The sequence below is a fragment of the Balaenoptera acutorostrata genome, chromosome 15 (assembly GCF_949987535.1).
Source record: "Balaenoptera acutorostrata chromosome 15, mBalAcu1.1, whole genome shotgun sequence".
Taxonomy (NCBI): Eukaryota; Metazoa; Chordata; class Mammalia; order Artiodactyla; family Balaenopteridae; genus Balaenoptera; species Balaenoptera acutorostrata.
In genome coordinates, this window is record NC_080078.1 from 14,899,419 (window position 1) to 14,918,153 (window position 18,735).

The 18,735-nt window shown below is 39.6% G+C and overlaps 1 protein-coding gene across 5 annotated transcripts in view; it reads right to left on the reverse strand.

Annotated features, from left to right (window-relative positions):
• Nucleotides 1–18,735, reverse strand: part of RABGEF1 (RAB guanine nucleotide exchange factor 1) — an 89,410-nt gene that overhangs the window by 32,169 nt on the left and 38,506 nt on the right. For all 5 annotated transcript variants that reach the window (XM_007186504.2, XM_007186503.2, XM_057528956.1 and 2 more), the window contains 2 exons: nt 4,443–4,628; nt 1,947–2,113 (listed from right to left, as the gene is read on the reverse strand). In XM_007186504.2, coding sequence (XP_007186566.1) covers nt 1,947–2,113; nt 4,443–4,628 — 353 coding nt within the window. The remainder of the gene's footprint in view (nt 1–1,946; nt 2,114–4,442; nt 4,629–18,735) is intronic.

Below are 18,735 nucleotides of genomic sequence, written 5' to 3' on the forward strand. Positions count from 1 at the left end.
ACTATTCCACATAAAAGTTTTTAAGATAAAAATCACTTGAAATTTTTCTTTTAAAGTACAAATCTTCTCTCTGTAATATAATGCATACTGTACAGAAGGTCTTAGGACATGATCTTTTTAAATTGCCAAGTATAGTCAATGAATGTATGTGACTATTAAGCACTTCAGTAATAGAAACTTCATTATCTATCTATCTATCTAGATACAGACACAGATACAGTTATAGATAAACACACATATTTTAAGGTCAAGGGATATAATGGAAAAAAGCTTAACCAGGAGTTAGGAGACCTGAGGTCTAATACATCAACTCATTATATGACCCTGGGTAAATTAGTTAACCTTTATGGGCTTTCATACTGTCATCTGTAAAATGTGGCAGTTAGACTGATGGTTTTACAATTTCTTTACTATTTCATCTGTTGTCATAAACCATGTCACCATACATCTATAAATTCATAAGGTTAATGAGACTTTCTCAAAGCAGGAAACAGAATTTAAGCTAAATAGGAATCAATGGCTTTGATCAATACCTTTGAGCCCCTTACCAGCAGAGATTATTTTGTCAGAAAAACAACAGGCATTTTAAAATAGCTAACACTTACTGGAGATTAACTATGTGTGCCAGGTACTACTGCGCTGAACTCTGTACACACATTGGCTCATTTAATCCTCAAGACATGCCTATGATAGGTATTACTGTCCCTCAGAATAGACAGGGCTTAAAGAGATTAGCTTGTTTAAGGTCACACAGCCAGCAAACTGCAAAGCTGAGACTCAAACCAGGGTGACTCCAAAGCTTACAGTTTTAATCACCCTACTACACTATCTTCTAATAAATAAATCATGAGCCAAATACATTCTAATCAAATACATTTAACCTCTAGCAGGTACTGATTATTTCCCTTCTTACTACTGTAGAGAAAACTGCTGAGTGACAGCCAACCAAGAACAACTCCAAATTAATCACGTGAACAAAAAGGTTGTTTAAAGGTTTGTCTCTATTAAAGAGAAGTGCTGTGTTTTTAGATAAGCAATTGTTCCTTTTAATAAAACAAAAAACAATAGTCATTAAATCTGAAAGACCAGAAAAGATCTTAAGGTGTGATATTATTATTATTAATTTTTTTTAAGGTGTGATATTATTATGCCCCTTCCTTTAAGCAGACCAAAAATCTCATGACAATTACCCCAGGTTGGGGGGCAGGGGGTGAGGGGGTGCAAGGGAGTGTCTAAGAGAACAGCTCTACTGATAGCATCAGTGTTGGTTCCCAGTATCCCTCACCATTTCAAATTTACTGCATAGCTCTGATTACCAACATAAAGGTTCAGAGACTAAGCCCTAACAACAGACATTCTTTCTTGCTTCCTGCTAGGCCACTTCAACTAGCCTATCTGCTCACTAGTGAGAATCTTCCTGCTTGTTTAATATGGAATCTTAAGAAGTAGGATGAATAAGGTCAAGTACATACAAAAGTGAGCCTTTTCCTACATGTTCTCTACATAGTATTTCCTCAACACACAGGTTGTCTCTCTAATAAGCTCTCAGAAAACTTCTTTTTTAGACAACTTTAAGCCTAGAAACAGTCATTTCTGATAAGGTATGGATAGTGAGGATATTAAACAAAGGAGAATAAACCACTATCCAAAAATTAAAGGCACAAAAAATAAAACATCCAAACAGATGGGATGGGAATGAATTTTATAAACAAAACTACATATTTTAATTATCTTTATTCCTCCTATAGAGTAAATAAGTTCTCTAAAACACAATGTCCTCCAACCAAAGAGATTTCATACGTCATCTGCACCTCAAACCCAACATCTCAAGTCTGCGTTGATATTCTCTGAACGCTTACAGAAGTCAAAAAGCTGAGCCCACATACACCGTGGATCTACTCTATATCTCTTTGAGCACAAAAGAAAAAAGAGAATCAGAAAATTACCCTTCTTTGATCCAACCCTGGATGAAGCACTGAAGAATTTCTTCACTGTGGTAACCTTGCGGGTCTTCTCATTGGTTTTCTTTTCTTCAAACTTGGAAAATGTGAGGGATTGGGCCCCTTGGCTGCTCTGACTGCTGGCAAAGGCCTCTTCTTCCTCCCGCTGTAGTCTGTAATTCAAGAAGAGGTTAAGTTTAACCCTGATATTCTCCAAGTTCTCCTTGTATCTAAAGGTAATAACTCAATGAATTGGGCATCTAAAATTTGTAGAACTAGAGGCTAAATACACCAAACAGGTCTGAGGTCTCTGATAGGAAGCTCTCCTATGTGCTACTACAAACTTCAAAAGGGACCTTCTCCGTGGATCATGTTCATTCAGCAATTGTACTAGTGTTACATAAAGCAAATAAAGTCTAGTCCTTTTCCCTGACAACCTCAAGGTTGGAAGAGAGAAAAAGACAAGTAAATAATTACCACATAATGTAACAGTGCCTATAGTAGAGAGCAAAACCCAAGTGCTATGAGAACATAGGAAAAAATAAACTAAATCTGGTTGTATAATGGTGGTTTTATAAAGGTTTTATAATGGTGACATTTAGGCCAGTCTTAGAAGGATCAAGAGGACTCCACCAAATAAAAGGGCATTCCAGGGAGAAGGTACTACAAATGTGAAGGACGTGGCTTTTGTTGTGGACCAAGTTCGCTCAGCGTAGTCAGATCACTGGCGGTGGGATGGACTATGATGCTGGATGTACAGTTAGGCACCAGGTGGTAAGAAACCTTGACTGCCAAGCCTGCTATAATCCTGGATTTCATCACGTGGTGGAGAACCAAGAAAGACTACAATCCAGTAAGTTACCATTATCTGATGTGTGTTTTAAAGGTAATGCCGGTAGCTGTGTGACAACTTGAGGGACAGAGAGACTAGGGACAGAGACAATAATTAAGAATATATTACAAAGATTTAAGTGAGAGAAATAAGAACCTGGAAAATAGGAGAGGATGAAATTCAAAACACTTCTCTTAGCTAGAATAAGCAGAACTTGCTTAATTAGTTGTAAACAGTGTGGGAGGTGAAGGAGAAATTAAGAATGACTAATGTTTTTTAGCCAACTGAATAAATAGTGATGTCGTTAATTGATACAGGAGGAGGTTCAGGAGGAACTGCTGGGAGTGGGGATTAGAGTAAATAAAAGCAAGAAATCTGGCCTTGGACCAGCTGAATTTGAGGTATTTATAGTAAAACTCAAAGGCTATCTATAGAACTATGGTTTTCAAAGTGGATTCCCCAGACAGCAGCATCAACATCACCTGGGAACTTGTTAAAAATGCAAATTCTCAGGCCTCACTCCCAACCTACGAGAGTCAGAGATTCTGAGGGTGAGGTTCAGTGACCATCGTTTTTACAAGCTTTCCAGGTGATTCTCATGCCTGTTCAAATATGAGAAAGTGCTGTAGGAAATCTCAAGCAAGGTCGCAATTGGAAGCAGTAAGAAACAGCAACAAAATCACAGGTAGAGGTGTTGGTATGAGAATGGAATAGGGACACATCTTTCTCTGAGACAAAACAGAAGTTAATATAAAGACACTAGTACAGTTTGATAACAGGGGAGAAAGCTAAGGGAATTCATGCCTAGTGGCCTCTACTTTCTTTCTAAAATAGGATCAGCTACAGAGAATATCAGGAATGCAATGGGAAACCCGAGGAAATAGTTAATGTTCTATGTCTATACTTTCTCTCTTTGACTGACTATGGAGTCACTGAAAGCAGCAAGTGTACTTTATAATACTGAGTTCATCACAGATGGTAGCAAAGTAATCACTCAACAAATATACCTGATTAAATATAAAAAAAACTAGCAAAAGCTGTCAGAGATCAGTCTTTCTTTTACTGAGAAGCTTCACAGTTTCTAGGATGCTTTGGTAAAGGATTAACATTATTCATGGTATTTTATTAGTTCCTATGCTCACCAGACATTCTATGTTTTAATTTTTATCATAATCATATTTCTGCATAATACTAACAAATGCCATTTTTTTAAAGAAAAGTTAAATTTCCATAATGTAAGGATTATATATACAAATCAACAGGTTTCTGTTATTATGTGCTCATCACTGTGCCAGATGCCATGCTGGATATATTAAAAGAAGGAGGAAAATAATGCTTGATGAAAGTCATGTGCAATAACCTCATTTAATCTTCACCACGAAATATGTTTATCTCCATTCTTCCACTCCAAGGAGCTTACTGTCTTTATTAGAGAACTAAGACTCACGCATCCCAAACACAGAACAATTAAAAGTTAAGACAAAGACAAAATAAAGAAATCACTGAAAGCTACTCATTAAACGCTGAATGAGGGGAAAAAATTCATTTCTCTTAATATTAAACTGACTTGCTGACAGATCAAAACAGAAGAAAAAAATGTATTCTGACAATGACAGAGCTATGTATCCAGTTATACCACTGTTAAACCACCCCTAGTTAAGTCCTTTTACCGCTCTGCTAGTTCCCAATCCTCCTGAATCTGCTTCTGCCTGGCTTTGTGGTACTCCTCCCTCCAGCACTTGGAGCAGAAACCCTGCCAAGCAGGGTTGCCGTAATAACCACATCCTTTCTTGCATAGGAGCTCTGATTGATCCACATGAATTCCTCGGCGTTCAGACTTAAGGCTCATCTTCTTCCTGTTAATCAAAGAGCAAACAAGAAAGTTTTGTTGAAAATGAATTCACTATCATTCTACTCACAGCAAAGCAATTAAGAAAAAAAAATGAATGAGTCTATCATCTTCAAGCTATAATGGAAGAAAGGAGAGAGGGAGGGAAGGAGGGAAAAAGAAAGTTTAAATATTGCAAATTACTGTCATACTAAAGAAGAAACTTCTTATTCCTGCCCAATAATATAAAGAACACTTTAAGAAGGACTAATATTGGATTAAAGACCTAAACAGAAGACATGAAACTATAAAACTCCTAGAAGAAAACATAGGGAAAAACTTCATAACATTAGATTTGGAGACAATTTCTTGGATATGACACCAAAAGTACAAGCATCAAGAGCAAAAATAGACAAATGGGACTACATCAAACTTAAAAACTCCTACACAGGAAAGGAATCAACAGAGTGAAAAGGCAACCTATAGAATGGGATAAAATATCTGCAAACCATATATCTGATGAGAGGTTAATATCCAGAATATGTAAAGAACTCCTAAAACTCAACAACAACAAAAATCCAATTAAAAATTAGCAAAGGCCATGAATAGACAATTCTCCAAAGAAGATGTACAAATAGCCAACATGTGAAAAGATGCTTAATGTCACTAATCATCAGGTAAATGCAAATCAAAACCACAAGGAGATATCACCACACACTTGATAGAATGACTATCATCAAAAAGAACACAAATAACAAGTGTTGGCAAGGATGTGGAAAAATTGGAACCCTTGTGTACAGTTGGTGGGAATGTAAAATGTCACAGCCACTGGGGAAAACAGTATGGTGGTTCCTCAAAAAATTAGAAATAGAATTATCATATGATCCAGTAATCTCACTTCTGGGTATACACCCAAAAGAACTGAAAACAGGATCTTGAAGAGATACCTGCACACTCATGTTCACTGAGCATTATTCACAACAGCCAAGAGTTGTTATTCACAACATTCAAGCATTATTCACAACATTCACAGCATTATTCACAACAGCCAAGCAATCTAAATATCCATGAAAGGATGAATGTATAAACACAGGATGAATGGATGAAGAAAACATGGTATATACAATGGAATATTATATAGCCTTAAAAAAGAAGGAAATCCTATCACATGCTACAGCATGGACGAACCTTGAGAACATTATGTCAAGTAGCCAATCACGAAAAGGCAAATCAAAGACATTATTCCACCTACATGAGGTATCTAAATTAGTCAAACTCTCAGAACCAGAAAGTAGAATGATGGTTGTCAGGGGCTGGGGGAAGGGAGGCAAAGAGGAGTTGCTGTTCAATGGGTATAGGGTTTCAGTTTTGCCAGACAAAAAAGTTCTAGAGATCTGTTGTACAAGGTGCACATAGTTAACACTACTGTACACTTTATTTTTTATTTTTTAATTTATTTATTTATTTATTTATTTATGGCTGCATTGGGTCTTCACTGCTGCACGCAGGCTTTCTCTAGTTGTGGCGAGCAGGGGCTACTCTTCGTTGCGGTGCGCGGGCTTCTCACTGCGGTGGCTTCTCTTGTTGCGGAGCACGGGCTCTAGGGCGCACAGGCTTCAGTGGTTGTGGCACGTGGGCTCAGTAGCTGTGGCTCGTGAGCTCTCGAGTGCAGGCTCAGTAGTTGTGGCACACGGGCTTAGTTGTTCCGTGTCATGTGGGATCTTCCCGGACCAAGGCTCGAACCTGTGTCCCCTGCCTTGGCAGGCAGATTCTCAACCACTGCGCCACCAGGGAAGCCCCTGTACACTTTAAAAATGGTTAAGATGGTAAATTTTATGTTATGTGTTTTTTACCACAATAAAAAAAGATTTTAATATTAAAAAAAGGGGGACTAATAGATCCTTCTTATTTGCTACCATTTTAAACCTGAGGGACAAAGTACAATCTTCTTGAAATACTCTGTGTTCTTACTACATTATGTCATTTGGCTCAAAAAGACAACTTCATTTCAATGATATAAAAGTGAATACTTTGTCCCAAATGAGATAATTTAACATTCACCAAGAAAACAAGTGTAATTAAAGCATCAGAATAGAATCTGAACTCCTTGAGATGGCATTCAAGGCCCTACTGTTTGCCACCACTCACTACATGCCTAATATTGTGACAGGTACTCAGTATAATTATTTCTCACAAAAACCAAGGTAGATATTATCTCCGTTTTATTAGATGTGAAAATTCATAAACAAAAACACAGGCAACATGAACAATGAAGAAAAAGAGAAAAGTGCTATGAAACCGAGGGGCGGCGGGAGAAGGTGAGGTCATTCTGACTTAGGGAGCATGGAGAGACCACCTGGGCCAGGGAGTGAAGGGTGGGGGATGTAGACCTTCAAGAGCCTTGAGTTGAGGCTTGGAGGGTCTTCGAGCGATGACACAAAAGAGGGAAGACATTCCGGACAGGAAGAACATCTTTTGCAAAACACTCAGAGACAGGACAGCAAACGCAGAACATGAATGATGTGGTATAAGTAGGAGGTAAACAGAAGCAATTACGTGTGAAGTTCAATTATGATGGCTTTTTAAAACTTCAGGCAAGAGCTGGGTTACAGCACTGTTGTTTCAGTGAAAAGGGGAAATCAGGATAGGTGTCTATTTTAAGACATAAAACTTGAGAGGTGGAGTTCTGTCTTCCAGTATGATGAAGTGAAGAGGACAATAAATCCTCTCCACCAAAATCAACTACAAAGACAGACAAAACTTCCTCTCTGCTGATGGATCAAAGTGTGAACCAAGGAATGCATTCAAACTTCAAGCCACCGACCGGCTCTCTCACATCTCCTGTGTGTATGCACAGTCTTTGTTGGCCAGACAATGGAAGCCTTGCTGGCTAGAGATGTTTGTGCACAAATTCAGTCTTTGAACAAACAACAATCTTTGGCTGAACATTAAGGTATGCAGGCAGACGGGTGACCCGAGAAGGAAATCAAGGATAAAAATAAATATAAGAAAAAAAAATGAAGACAGACATGAGCAGCCGCAGGGTGTGGGGAAGAGAGACTTCACAGGTGTAGTCCAGCTATAAAGCCTAGATGGCATGAGCTAAGCACTATTTTTGAGGATTCTCAAAGGCGAAAGGGAGGAGAAGCATTAAGGAAGAAGACCAGAATTCAGTGTATCACTGAACCCTCGGTGAGTTTACCCTTTTTCCCCCTCCAGTATCACCAAGCCAACCCAGAAATGGACACCAGGGCCAGAGAGAGCTCCTCTAGCTCTGGCTCAAAGAATGAGAAAGGGAACTCCTAACACTGAGAGGAAATACGAAAATCCCTCCATTTTCTTGTCTTTTTTTTCCCTCCTTCTCTTGAGCCATGAGCAATCACATGGTGTCCACAGAAGCGGCTGGAATGAGAGACTGCAGGAGCTAAACTCGGAGGAAGGGGAACTATCCATTCTTCCCACTCTCTAGTCTCCTAGACAGTGATGGGAGTACAAGACAGAGTGGGGTAACTAATTCCACACCTTTCCACCCAGAGGAGAGAAGATGAGCCCCGAGAGAACTTTAAAAATACAGGAGGAATCAATGAGGAGAACTCAAGAAAGCAAGCTGAAAATGTGTGCATGGGTCTGATGCTATTCAGGATCAGAGACTAAAATTCACACTAATAGAGACCACTGCACGGGTTTCAGACTGACACACGCAGGAAACAGATCAAAATAGCACTGCGAAGCCTCTGAAAAATGAACCAACATGGGAACCACAGCTCACAGAAGTAGGCTTGGAACCTGTGGCCCAAACTTGGCAGCAAAACTAAAAACTTTTGCTTCTCCAATGACACTGCACGGAAAATGAAAAGACAAACTACAGACTGGGAGAAAATACTCGCAAATCATATATCTGACAAAGTACTTGCATCCAGAACATATAAAGAATTCTCAAAACTCAACAGAAAGAAAAACCACCCAATTAAAAAAATGGGCAAAAGACTTGAACAGACTTATCCAAAGAAGATATACACATTGGGAGACAATTCTCCACGGGTGTCTCACATTTCTGTACAAGAGGCCTTCGTAACAGACTACATCTTCAAGGATGTTTGCATATCTAACATTCTCAGGAGGAACAGATCACTGTCTCCCTCCAGAGAAAGGGCAAGTTTGTTTACTGTCAAGTAAAATAGATATAATGTTTCCCTCCAGGTCAAAAGTCATGTGGGTTTGTTAGCTGCCCATTATAAAGGATTTGGGTTCCTTAAGCTTAGGTTCCTCAGCTGTGACACCAGCCCCATGGGACTTGGGGACAAGGGTAGCCCACGTGAGATGAAGCTTGTTTTACTGATGTCCTATGAAAAATAAAGTCCTTTGTCTCCGACTCCGGAGTCTCATGACTTCTTCCAGCATCCATGAAACTGGCAGGCTAACTTGTTACGTTTAAGAGGGTAAAAACCCATGTCAGTCACAGTTCTTGACAACATGGCAAATAAGCACATGAAAAGTTGTTCAACATCATCATCCATTAGAGAAATGTAAATTAAATCACCATGAGATTTCACTACAAACCTATTAGAAAAATTAAGAACAATACCAAGTGGTAGCAAGGAGGCAGAGCAACTAGAATCCTCCTAGTGGGATGCAAATGGTACAACCACCATGGAAAACAATTTGGTAGTTTCATAAAAAGTTAAATACACTTACCATACAACCCAGCAATCCTATTCCCAGTTATTTCCTCCAGAGAAATAAAACTGATGTTCACTCAAAAATCTATACAAGGGCTTCCCTGGTGGTGCAGTGGTTGAGAATCTGCCTGCCAATGCAGGGGACACGGGTTCGAGCCCTGGTCTGGGAGGATCCCACATGCCGCGGAGCAATTAGGCCCGTGAGCCACAACTACTGAGCCTGTGCGTCTGGAGCTTGTGCTCCACAACAAGAGAGGCCACGACAGTGAGAGGCCCGCGCACCGCGATGAAGAGTGGCCCCCGCTCGCCGCAACTAGAGAAAGCCCTGGCACAGAAACGAAGACCCAACACAGCCAAAATAAATAAATAAATAAATAGCGTTCCCTTTAAAAAAAAAAATCTATACAAAAATGTTTCTAGTAACATTATTTATGATCATCAAAAAATGGAAACAACCAAAATATCCTTCAATAGATGAATGAATAAACAAACTGTGTGGTACATCCATGCAATGGAATGCTACTCAGCAAAAACAACAACAAAAAAACATACCCAACAACTTGGATGAAATCTCAAAGGCTTTATGATGATGAATGAAGCCAGTTTTAACAGTTTACATACTGTAGGGACTTCCCTGGTGGTCCAGTGGGTAATACTCCACACTCCCAATGCAGGGGGCTCGGCTTCAATCCCTGGTCGGGGAACTAGATCCCGCATGCATGCTGCAACTAAGAAGCCCGCGTGCTGCAACTAAAGATCCCGCACGCTGCAACGAAGATCCCACATACTGCAACTAAGACCCAGCGCAGCCAAAATAAATAAATAAATAAAGTAAATAAAATAAATATTTTTGAAAAAAGTTTACATACTGTATAATCAGGGTTTGTTAGGAATTAGGGTTGGAGAGAGGATGTCTATAAAGGAATAGCACAAGAACTTTTTTAGAGGTGATAGAACTGTTCTGTATTCTGATTATGGAGGTGTTTACATATATCTATACATGTTTTTATATTCATAGAACTGTATACTCCCCCAAAATTCAACTTTACTGTATGATTTTTTTTTTTTTTAATTTGAGAGGCAATTTCTAGTTTGGATTGGGGAAAAGTGCAGAACAGGAGACAGGGATAATGATCAAGAGACAAATACAGTAAGAGGTTATAATAATAGAGGTAATACAGTGGGAATGGAAAGGGGAGGGATGGCAACACACTCTGGCAGTAGGGTCTGTAAGAGTTAACTAATGAGACATGGCAGGGAGACCTGCACGTTTACAAATACTCTTCATTGCCTCTATGAGATTAAAGCCCTCCAAGGACAGGATTTAGATCTATCGAACTTATCATTTAGTAAATGAGGCTGAGGTAGAAAGGAAGAATAACAAAATATAGCCAGAGTCTAGAATGATAAGTTAAGAAACTTTAAGACGGTCTACTTTCTCCTATTATAATACAGATAAAGACACTGAGACTGAGAAATTATGATTTGTTCAATCAAAAAGGTAGTAAGTGGCAGGGACATCACAAGAGCCTACACTTGTACTAAGTCCTGAGTGCCACCAAACTATTTTGAGAGTCTGAGCTAATCTCACCATCAACATCCTGTGGTCCCTTTCTTCAATTCCAAGAGGAGTAGGCAAAAAGAAATATCTGTTTTTTCCTTATACCAATTCAGTAAGTTTAAAGTTTTTTACACTACAAAGACTATAGCACAGGTTTGTTACTAAAATGAACACATTTTAGGGAGTCTACGTAACAAATGTGTCAGCAACTTCCCTTTCCTCAGGGAACTGTTCCCCAAATCTACAAAGGTCAGCTGCCCTGTTTGTATATGGTGCAGTCCCCCCTCCCCCACCACTGCAGGGCCACAACTGATTGATCCAGAGGTGGACACTTGACCCAAAATGAAGTTTTGGAAATGGGACTAAGTCTGGGCTGTTCTCTTGAATGATGGAGAAGCTGTGGCATGACCACCTTCCAACAAGTGGTCTGAGTAACCAGTCTGCAGATACAACAGACTGGTATACAACAAGATATACAACAAGAAGCAGAGAAAAGTGGCAGAAGAAAAATACTCTCTAGGTCCTGAGGGGTTTCCATTTCTCAGTTCCAATCCTTTGCTAAGGTTTAGCTGCTTGCCTACCCTCAGATTCTGAAACACACCCCTTGATCCCTGACTGTTTTTTTCTTATGCCAGCTCCAGTAGAGCCTATTACCTGCACTCAGAGACTTGCCCAGGTACTATGTGAGAGCTAGAAAAACATAGTAGAATTGCTGTGAGGACTTAGCATATACTAAGAACTCAACAGGTTGAGATGAAAACTTAAAAATAATAGCTATGCATCTATGAAGACCAATTTGATGTGCACATGAGAACATGGAGATCGGTCAAATCTGCATTCAAATGCCAGCTCTGAAATGTAACTACGGACAAATTAGTATTTCTGAAACTTCCATTCATACCCCTCTATCCAACTTCTGCTCCTACCTTTTCACAAATCTAAGCCTCATAGGCTTTGTGCCCCCATGACCTTCACTCTGTTTTACACCTGTGATTATCTCACATGGCCAAAAAAAGACTTTCCAGACAAGATTACTAATCAGTTGACCTTAAAATAGAGAGATTATCCTGATTTTCCAGGTGGGACCAATATAAGCACATGAACCCTAAATGCAGAAGAGGACAGGAACCCAGAATAGTCAAAACAATCTTGAAAAAGAATGTAGGAGCGCTTACAGTTACCAATTTCAAAACTTACTACGAACCTATGATAATCAAAACGGTGTGGAACTGGCACAAGGACAGACATGTGGAGCAATGGAATAGAACTATGAGTCCAGAAATAAACCCACACATCTATGGTCACAACTATCAAATGGAAGAGTCTTTTCAACAAATCGTGCTGGGACAATGGGATCACTACATGCAGAAGAATAAGGTCAGACCCTTGTCTCACACCACGTATAAAAGTTAACTAAAAATGGATTAAAGACCTAAATGTAAAAGCTAAAACTATAAAAACTCTTGGCCAAAAACACAGGTAAAACGTCATGATCTTGGATTTCGTAAAGGATTCTTAGATATGACACCAAAAGCATAAACGACAAAAGAAAAGATAGATAAATTGTACTTCATCAGAATTAAAAACTTTTGTGCTTCCAAGGATCCCATCAAGAAAGTGAAAAGACAACCCACAGAATGGGAGAAAATATTTGCAAATCATGTATCTAATAAAGAACTCGTATACAGAATGTGTAATGAACTGTTATAACTCAATATTTTTAAAGATAAACGACCCAATTTCTAAAATGGGTAAAAGATCTGAATAGACACTTCTCCAAGGAAGATATGCCAATGGTCAATAAGCACGTTAAATGACTTTTGACATCATTAGTCATTAGGGAAATAAAAATCAAAACCACAATGAGATACCACTTCACATTCAGTTGGATGGCTAGTATTAAAAAGTCAGATAGGACTTCCCTGGTGGCGCAGTGGTTAAGAATCCGCCTGCCAATGCAGGGGACACAGGTTCGAGCCCTGGTCCGGGAAGATCCCACATGCCACGGAGCAACTAAGCCTGTGTGCCACAACTACTGAGCTTGCGCTCTAGAGCCCGCGAGCCACAACTACTGAGCCCACACGCCACAACTACTGAAGCCCATGCGCCTAGAGCCCGTACTCCGCAACAAGACAAGCCACCACAGTGAGAAGCCCGTGCACTGCAACAAAGTGTAGCTCCCGCTCGCCACTAGAGAAAGCCCACGTGCAGCAACAAGACCCAACACAGCCAAAAAAAAAAAAAAAAAAGTCAGATAATAACAAGTGTTGACAAAGATGTGGAGAAACTGAAACACTCATACATTGCTGATGGGAATGTAAAATGGTGCAGATGCTTTTGGAAACCATCTGACGGTTCCTCAAATGATTTTTTTTTTTTAATATTTTTGGCTGCATTGGGTCTTCGTTGCTGTGCATGGACTTTCTCTAGTTGCAGCGAGCGGGGGCTACTCTTCAATGCAGTGCGCAGGCTTCTCATTGCGGTGGCTTCTCTTGTTGTGGAGCACAGGCTCTAGGCACGCGGGCTTCAGTAGTTGTGGCACGTGGGCTCAGTAGTTGCGGCTCGCAGGCTCTAGAGCACAGGCTCAGTAGTTGTGGCTCGCAGGCTCTAGAGTGCAGGCTCAGTAGTTGCGGCGCACGGGCTTAGTTGCTCTGCGGCATGTGAGATCTTCCAGGACCAGGGCTCAAACCCGTGTCCCCTGCACTGGCAGGTGGATTCTTAACCACTGCGCCACCAGGGAAGTCCTGAATTGTGCCCTTTAAATAGGTGAATTCTGTGGTATGTGAATTATACCTCAATAAAATTGTTTTTAAAATATAAAGCAGAAGAGGAGGGCAGAATGGGAAGTCAAAGAGATTCAAAGAACCATTGCTGGCTTTGAAGGTGGAGAAATGTAAGAAATGTGGGTGGCTTCTAGAAGCTGAGAATGACCCCTGGCTGACAGCCAGCAAAGAAATGAAGACCTCAGTTGCATAACTTCATTAAACTCAATTCCGCCAACATTTAAGTATGTCTGGAAGCAGATTCTCCCCATAGCCTCCAGATAAGAGCCCAGATTGGATGACATCTTAATTTGGACCTCTTGAGAGCCTTAACAGAGTACCTGGCTGAGCTGGCCAGGAGTGCTGACTTAAAATACTTACAATACTCTGGGTGTTGTTTTAAGCTGATAGGTTTGTGGTAACTTGCTACGGCAACAACAGAAAACTAATATAGGCCTCCTTTCAATTTCTCTCTTTTGGGGGACTTTGCACAAGTGTTCTAATGCCTAAATGCTGTGACCCTTGCTGTTTATATGCTGATTTCCCTCTCCTCATTTAGGTCTCAGCTTTCATGTCATACTTTCAGAAAGGCCTTCCCTGGCCACTCTATCTAAAGTAGTACCTACCCCAACCTGCCCAACCCTCACCTCCACTGTGGGCCCAGAATTGTTTCTCCATATCCAGGAAGAGTTAACCAAGCAGGCCTGAGTTGCTCAAATCGTGCACATTCTCGACTTCAGAAGGGCCCGCTTCTGTGGCTGACTCCTGGCCAGCTCCTGGGAACTGAGGTCTTAAGAGTATCTTTATGTACTAACTGATAAGGGTGTTTTGTATGCTTGGAGTCTTGATCCACACTGTACCAACTTGTCTAGACAGTTTGTGCAGACTGTGTGATGTATGGTGAATACTGCTTTCCTTCTGGGGGGGGTGGTCAATCATGAGGGTGCTTGTGCCTATGTGACCAGCCTCCAATAAAAACCCTGGAATCTTAGGCTTAAGTGAACTTCCCCAACAGAAAACACTTCACACATGCTGCTAGAGTTTGTTGCTGAGGGATTAAATGCACCCTGTCAACTCCACTGGGAGAAGACTCTTGGAAACTCATGCTTGGTATCCTCCAAATTCTGCTCAATGCACTGTTTTCCTTCACTGATCCTGTTTAATATCCTTTCACTGTAATAAAACACAGCCAGGAGTACATGAGTTCTGCAAGTCCTTCTAGTGAATTACCAGACCTGGGGGCAGTCTTGGGGTCTGCCCACAGGACGTGATTATAAAGGGGTGGTATAAGGGAGATCTTAGTGGCAATAGTTCTGTATCTTGACTATGTCGGTGGTTACAGGAATCTACATATGTGATAAAATGGCACAGAACTATAATACACATCGTAGAGATGTCAACTTATTGGTTTTAACATTATACTATAGTTAACATAAGACATAGCCATTGGGCAAACTAGGTGAAGAGTACACAGGACCTTTCTGTATTATCTTTGCAACTTCCTGTTAATCTGTAATTTCAAATTAAAAGTGTTTTTAAAAAATTCCACTTAAAATTTATTAAATAAAAACACCTATGACTGAATTAACGTGTATCAGACAGTTGTACATACCACTCAGATAATTTCTGTTCCTAAGTATGGAAAACAAAGTGACCAAGTGAGCAACCAAAAAAAAAGTACACGCCCTGATCTGAAAGGCTATGCAGTGGCGATGAAGCTGTTTTGGTGAGGCAAAGCAGGTACAGTCAGCCCATCCAGATTAGACATCAGAGTATATAGACACCATACCCTCCTCAGTTAAGGAGAAACATGGGGGAATCAATTCTGAGACTCAATTCTGTCTTTCCGGGCAGAAAGACCTATCCCTAGCCACAATCTAGAGGCAACTACCATCACTATTGCACCCAGGGTGGACATCAGAAGGGCCACACCCAGCTCCTATTTGAGCTCTGCACTCCAGTAAGTAGGCTTTTACTGAGCAACCTGGGCACAAAGATTGCATAATTCAATTGGCCCACTCACATTACGGAGGACAGAGTAAAAATGATCTCTATTGCTGAGATAGCTGAGATTCCTGTGAATTCTGCCTCAGGGCTAGGTACCCTAAAAAGGGCCAGAAGAGCACAAAGCCCACAGAGTTGTGTATGTTCTTCCTTAAAGCTCTGCATGCAAACCACGTTCATTTCATAAAACAAAAAACAAAAAATACTTTTTAGATTTGAGTAGCTTCCCACTATCTTCCTTGTAAGAGTCCTGCTTCCTATTCTTAGGTTTGATGTCACGTCCTCATAGATCATTCCTTTGGGCAACGCACCTGGGATTTATAGAAAACATCCAATCAACCCTACTAAAATGATAAACTATCCTTGAACCTCAGTTAAGAAACAGAATTTAAAGTTAAGCTTTTTCCCTTACATTTGTTTTTTTTCCAGTTATAGAAGTAAAAGATGGTTACTCTAAAACACCTGAGACATAAGTAGAAAATAAAGAAAACATCACCCAGAGGCAGTCATTATATTCTCATAGTGCTTTCTCTACTCATCATGATCTCATTCATTTATTCAACAAATATTTATATACTGATTTACACTACATGACAGGCACTTAGGATACAAATTTAAGTAATAATAAAGTTTCAGTCCTCATAGAGCTTACTGTCAAGTATGGAAGATGTGACTATATATCTAGAAGGCCTGAAAGAAGAAATTAAAGCACTATGAACACTGAGGAATTAATTTTAAAATTACTGAATTTCGTAAAAGAATTTATGTTTATATGAAACAAGCTAAATATGTGTACATGAAATCTATGAAACTCTTATAATAGCCTGACAATAAGAAGTTAGGAAATATAAATAGAGATCTCATTCCCAATAGTATCGAAATGTAAAAACATCTAGGTACTATTTTAATAAGAAAATTATGTCATCTACATAAAAATACTGAGATATAAAGACGGCTTAAATAGTTGGCAACACATACCAGGACACAGTATGAGAAAGTTAAATATTTTATAAATGGCAAATGTTTCAAAAATTTTAAGTTTACTATAAATGACAAAAAAATTCCAAAAGACTTTTTTGGAACTTGACAAAATTATTCCATATTTTATCAGCAATAATAAACGGGCAAGAATTTTAAAAAATACTCTAAATTAATTTATTGAACTTTAATTTTCTGCAAACTAGTTAAAACAGTGTGAACTTAGCAAAAGAACTGGCAAATCACTTCAGAATGGATTAACCCCAAAATGAATTGCTAATACATAAAATAATTTATTATTAGAGGAAGGAGGAGAAGGGAAGAATTTTCAATAAACAATGCAGGGATAACTGGTCAGCAATCTGGTACCCCCAAATGAATTACAGGAATCTTTTTTTTTTTTTTTTTTTTTTAAATTTTTTTTTTTATAGCTACTTTATTTATTTATTTCTTTATTTTTGGCTGTGTTGGGTCTTCGGTTCGTGGAAGGGCTTTCTCTAGTTACGGCAAGTGGGGGCCACTCTTCATCGCGGTGCAGGGACCGCTCTTCATCGCGGTGCGCGGGCCTCTCACTATCGCGGCCCCTCCCGTTGCGGGGCACAGGCTCCAGACGCGCAGGCTCAGTAGTTGTGGCTCACGGGCCCAGCTGCTCCGTGGCATGTGGGATCTTCCCAGACCAGGGCTCGAACCCGTGTCCCCTGCATTAGCAGGCAGATTCTCAACCACTGCGCCACCAGGGAAGCCCCAGAATTACAGGAATCTTAAACAGGAATCTTAAAGAGTGAAAGTTTTTAAAAGACTAATGAAAAAATAGAAAGGACTAAAATTAAGTATTTATGAAACTTCTAAAGAGGTGAGGGCTATCTAAGCTCACAGGCTGCAGGAGAAATCAGAAAGGAAACCGATTTGAATAAGTACATTGAAACTTCTACCTAGTTTTTAAAAGGCCTCACTTAGAACCAAAATAGAAAGGCAAATAAGAGACTAGGCAGAATATTTTAAGTAAACAGGACGAGAGTGTTTTACCATATTTAGAAATTACACTAATAAGATTTGTAAAACTCTGGTATGCAGTACAAGGATATGAGCAGACCATTCGCAAAATGGAAATAGCTTCCTAGGAACAGACATAGAATGTCAGAGGGTTTGTGCCTTGTGAACTCTGATTTATATCACCAAATTGGCCTCACAAAAAGGTTATACCTATTTACATTCCCACCTACAGTGATCTACTTTCCCACAAACTCGTAAAAACTGCATTATTAGTCTTTAATTTTTGCCAATCTGCAAGGCAAAAAAAGAAGCATTTCTTGTTTTAATACCCATGTCCTTAAATTAACCATCTTTATAGGTATTTATTGGCCATTAGCATATTTTCTTTGAAGAATTAAACTGTTCCTGTTCTTTGCTCACTTTTCTATGACATCTTTTTTCTTTTTATAGGTGCTCTTTTTATGTTATCTTTTAGCCTTTGGCTGTGTATGTTAAGATACTATAGTTTTAATCAAAGACTGTATCCAGGTTTCACTGACTTTCATAGCGTTAAATACATTGCCTCTAAAATGAATGTGAATGTCACACAGATAATCAGTGGCAGAGTTCCAATGTTAAATATAACAATACAAAGTATCCAAACACTAGCCTGCCCAAATAATTCCAAATGATAATCAAACCCATGGAATATAATGTAGAGTTTATGCTGCTGGAATGAGCAGAGCCAGCAGAGCAGCATTCTTAAGGAATGAATTCTAGACAACAATCTTCTATTGTATTATGTCACACCCTCTTTAGCAAAGTGAAATTATGACTCCAATCGGAGCATGCATTCCCCAGGCAAATAACTCAAAATTACATGCAAAACAACCTGGCTGCTCGAGTCTACTTCTACCGTGCTCTACCCTCTCTCTTCCACAGAAGCAGCCAACTCCTCAACTGGTCTATTTATTCAATAAGTAACTGACCAAAAATTATGTCTCTTAACTTAGAGTAACAGCAAACTGCAATATATAAGGTGATTTCAACGATCAAAGGTTTTTGGTTTTGTTTCTGCAAACTTACAGCTTAGTTTTAGCTTTGCTGCAGCCATTTCAACCTTAGCCAGTTGCTGTGGCTGGGCTAGACATACACGTTATCTATGAGATAAGAGAAATA